This window comes from Solanum dulcamara, chromosome 1 (genome assembly GCF_947179165.1).
Source record: "Solanum dulcamara chromosome 1, daSolDulc1.2, whole genome shotgun sequence".
Taxonomy (NCBI): domain Eukaryota; kingdom Viridiplantae; phylum Streptophyta; class Magnoliopsida; order Solanales; family Solanaceae; genus Solanum; species Solanum dulcamara.
The window spans coordinates 64,575,681-64,579,058 of NC_077237.1; the positions used below are offsets into that span (position 1 = coordinate 64,575,681).

The window sequence follows — 3,378 nt, forward strand, 5'->3', positions numbered from 1 at the left end:
AATGTAGTAGTGGATGTCTTGAGTTAGAAGGTGGAGAGTATGGGTAGTCTATCCTTCCTTTCTACTATGGAGCGACTCTTAGCTTCAGACATCCAATCCATAGCTAATCAGATGATTCGACTTGATATTTCTAATTCCTGGTGTATGCTAGCTTATGTGGGAGCTCATTCATCTTTGTTAGACTGGATTCATAGCCGTTAGTTTGAGTATGAGGAGTTATTTATAGTGCGAGATCGGATTTAGGGAGGTTACTCCAGTTTGGCTACCTTAGATTCATATGGGATTTTGAGGTTTGATGGTTGATTTTGTGTTTTGAGAGTTGGGGGTTTGATTTAGTTGATATTTAGCGAGGTCCATGATTCTAGATATTTTATCCATCCAAGCATCGCTAAGATATATCATAACTTGAGGCAGCACTACTAGCGGAGCGGCATGAGGAGAGATATTTTAGATTCTTTATTGCGTTGTTTGAGTTGTCAGCAAGTTAAGGCCGAGAACTTAAGGCTTAGTGAAGAGCTTCAGAGATTACCCATTCTCGAGTAGAAATGGGAGCAGATCACCATAGATTTTATTATGGGGTTGCCTCACTCTTCCAGTGGTCTTAATAGCATTTGGGTCATTGTGGATCGATTGACCAAGTTAGCACCTTTCCTTTCTGTTCATACATCCTACAGTGCTGAGAGGTTGGCCTGTATTTACATTCAGGAGGTGGTTTGCCTTCATGGTGTGCCTATTTCTACCATCTTAAACCGGGGATATCAATTCACATCTAGCTTTGGGAGGACTTTTCAGGAGGAGCTGGGTATCCATGTCGACCTTCGCATAACTTTTCACCTGCAAACTAATAGGCAGTCAGAACGTACGATTCAAATTGACGAGGATATGTTGCAGGCTTGTGTTATGGATTTTGGGGGTTAGTGGTATCAGTGTGTGACCTTGGCGGAGTTTGCGTACAATAATAACTACCTCTCTAGTATTCAGATTGCCCTATTCAAGGTCTTATATGGTAGGCATTGTCGCTCTCCAGTTGGTTGGTTTGAGTCTACGGAGCCCAGGTCGTGCAGTATAGACTTGATGTAGGAGTCCTTAGATCATGTGGCAGTGATTTAGGATAAGCTCAGGACAGCTCAGAGTAGACATCAGAGCTATGTAGATCATAGGCATCAGCCGTTGAGATTTGTCCTTGGTGATAGAATACTCCTCTGTATATCGCTTGTGAAGGGTGTGATTAGATTTGGGAGGCAAGGCAAGCTTAGCCCCAGGTATATTGGCCCTTTTGAGATAGTGAGGACAGTTGGCGAGGCTGCATATGAGTTAGCCTTGCCCTCGGCCTTTATTTCTATTCATCCAATTTTCCATGTTTTGATGTTGCGCCAATATATTCCAAATGAGTCCCACGTGATTCAGTATGACACAGTTGACTTGGATGATCATTTGAGCTATATTAAGAAACCAGTTGTTATTTTGGCCAGAGATGTCAGGCAGTTGCATTACAGAGCCATTCTTGTGGTTAAGGTCCATTGGAGGCATTTTCTAGTTGAGGAGGATAACTGAGAGACCGAGCATGAGATGAGGGCATAGTTCCCGAGCTTATTTGAGCCTTCAGGTACTTTTTGACTCTTACTTTCACAGACAAAAGTTCTTTAAGTTCTTTCGCAGACATCATTTTGAGTGTTCTTGTAGAGACTCTAAGCCATTTATAACTTGCTAGCACTGATTATTCATTTGTCTGGTCATTCGTTTGGGTTTTAGGCCCATTTTCCTATTTTGGAGCTTTTATAACTTGAGAAGTTGACTTTGGTCATAACTTCAGAAAAATGACCTCAGAACAAAATTTTGGAATTTCCATCAGCTCTAGAATTATCAAATTAGGCTAGTAGCATGGTCGGCGAGTACCGAGGTAATCGGTACGAGTTTGGTGCCTTTGCCTATGAAATTTCGTTGATAATTGACTTTGGTCAGCATTCTAGGAAAATGCACTAGGATGAAAATTCTAAAAATGTGGTTAGCTCCGCAATATCGAGTTTGGTAAAGAGTGATTCTTTATTCGCATCTCGAGGCATCCGGTCTAATCTCGATGCCCATTATGTAATTAAGCTCAAAATGGCACTTGGATGTAGGACTCACTTTTGATTAAAATGACCTCGTATGAGAATTTTGAATGTGCCATTGAGTCTGGAACGCCGAATTTTATGGATAGCATATCTTGTTTGCGCGCACGGGGTTCCAAACAAATCCCGAGCACCCCATTAGAGGATTTGGCATGCTGAGCTTGTTTTTGCACCTATTGTATCTGGTGTCGTTGCCTAAGTAACCCCTGGTCACTAAAGCGAGCGCTGCTTAAGTGGCCAGGAGCTCGCTAAATCAACCATCCCTATTGGGCGGGTGTCTCTTAAGCGATATCTGTGTCGCTAAAGCGACTGGTCTCTTAAGTGACCTGGCATCGCTAAAGTGATGTCCGCCTTTTTGGCGGGTGTTGCTTGAGTGATCGCTGGGTGGTTTTTAAGACTCATTTTTTAGATTTTAAATCAAATTTCAAACTTGGTGTTCTTTATCAATTCTTGGGAGATTTGGGTGATTCAAGCGGCTATCTTGAGTAGATTTCCGAGGGGAATCTAGTGGTGTGTCCAGAATTAGGAGTTGTGTTACACCCTGTACTCTGGTACCTCGTAATGCTTCTTAAGCTTCTTAAGTTTCTGGGAAGGCTCTTAAGTTTTTTTAGAAGTCGTCATGTAAGTCGGATAATCTATAACGCTATCAAATAATCCTAAGGAAAGGAGAATGTGATACTCCATAATAGAGAAGATTGGAAATAGGGTTAGAAGAAGTTGGAAGAAGTTGGAAGCCAAGTAATGAGTCGTAGGACTCGACCTACTTGCATAACTTACCGATTTGGACATCTTGCATAATTAATCTCCTAGAGCATACGTCGAGCTTAAGTAGCAAGGAATACATAGACTCTTGAAGTGAGAAGAGATTACGAACCCACGAAAATAAAGCAAGTAGGTGACAAGTAGGTGACACGCCTACTTGGACTTAGTAGGTGACCCACCTACTTGGGGTGGACCCCATGCTGCCATGTGGCAGCGTATGATTGGCCGCATGGTGTGAGGTGGTGCCCTAGGGGCTTCCACGTGTCACCCCTAGGGGCTGCCACATGTCACCTCCAAAAGAGGTGTATATAATCCTAGTTGATGACTAATGAATTCATTTTCAGCATCTCGTAACTTAAGAAAAGTGAAGAAACATAGGAGAATCGAGAGAGAGCTACGACAACAACACAATAAGGTAAGGCCTCCATTTTCGATCTGTGAATTAATTATTTAAGGTATCCTACGGTGATATAGCGGTGTTTAACAACATAAAATTTATAGTTGG

General features: G+C 42.2%; 1 protein-coding gene across 1 annotated transcript; it reads left to right on the top strand.

Moving 5' to 3' along the window:
- Positions 1-573: 573 nt before the first annotated feature.
- Positions 574-1,554, top strand: LOC129893500 (uncharacterized). The gene is made up of 2 exons (XM_055969041.1): positions 574-891; positions 1,111-1,554. The coding sequence occupies exons 1-2, from the start codon at positions 574-576 to the stop codon at positions 1,552-1,554; spliced, it is 762 nt and encodes a 253-aa protein (XP_055825016.1).
- The last annotated feature ends 1,824 nt before the right edge of the window (positions 1,555-3,378 follow it).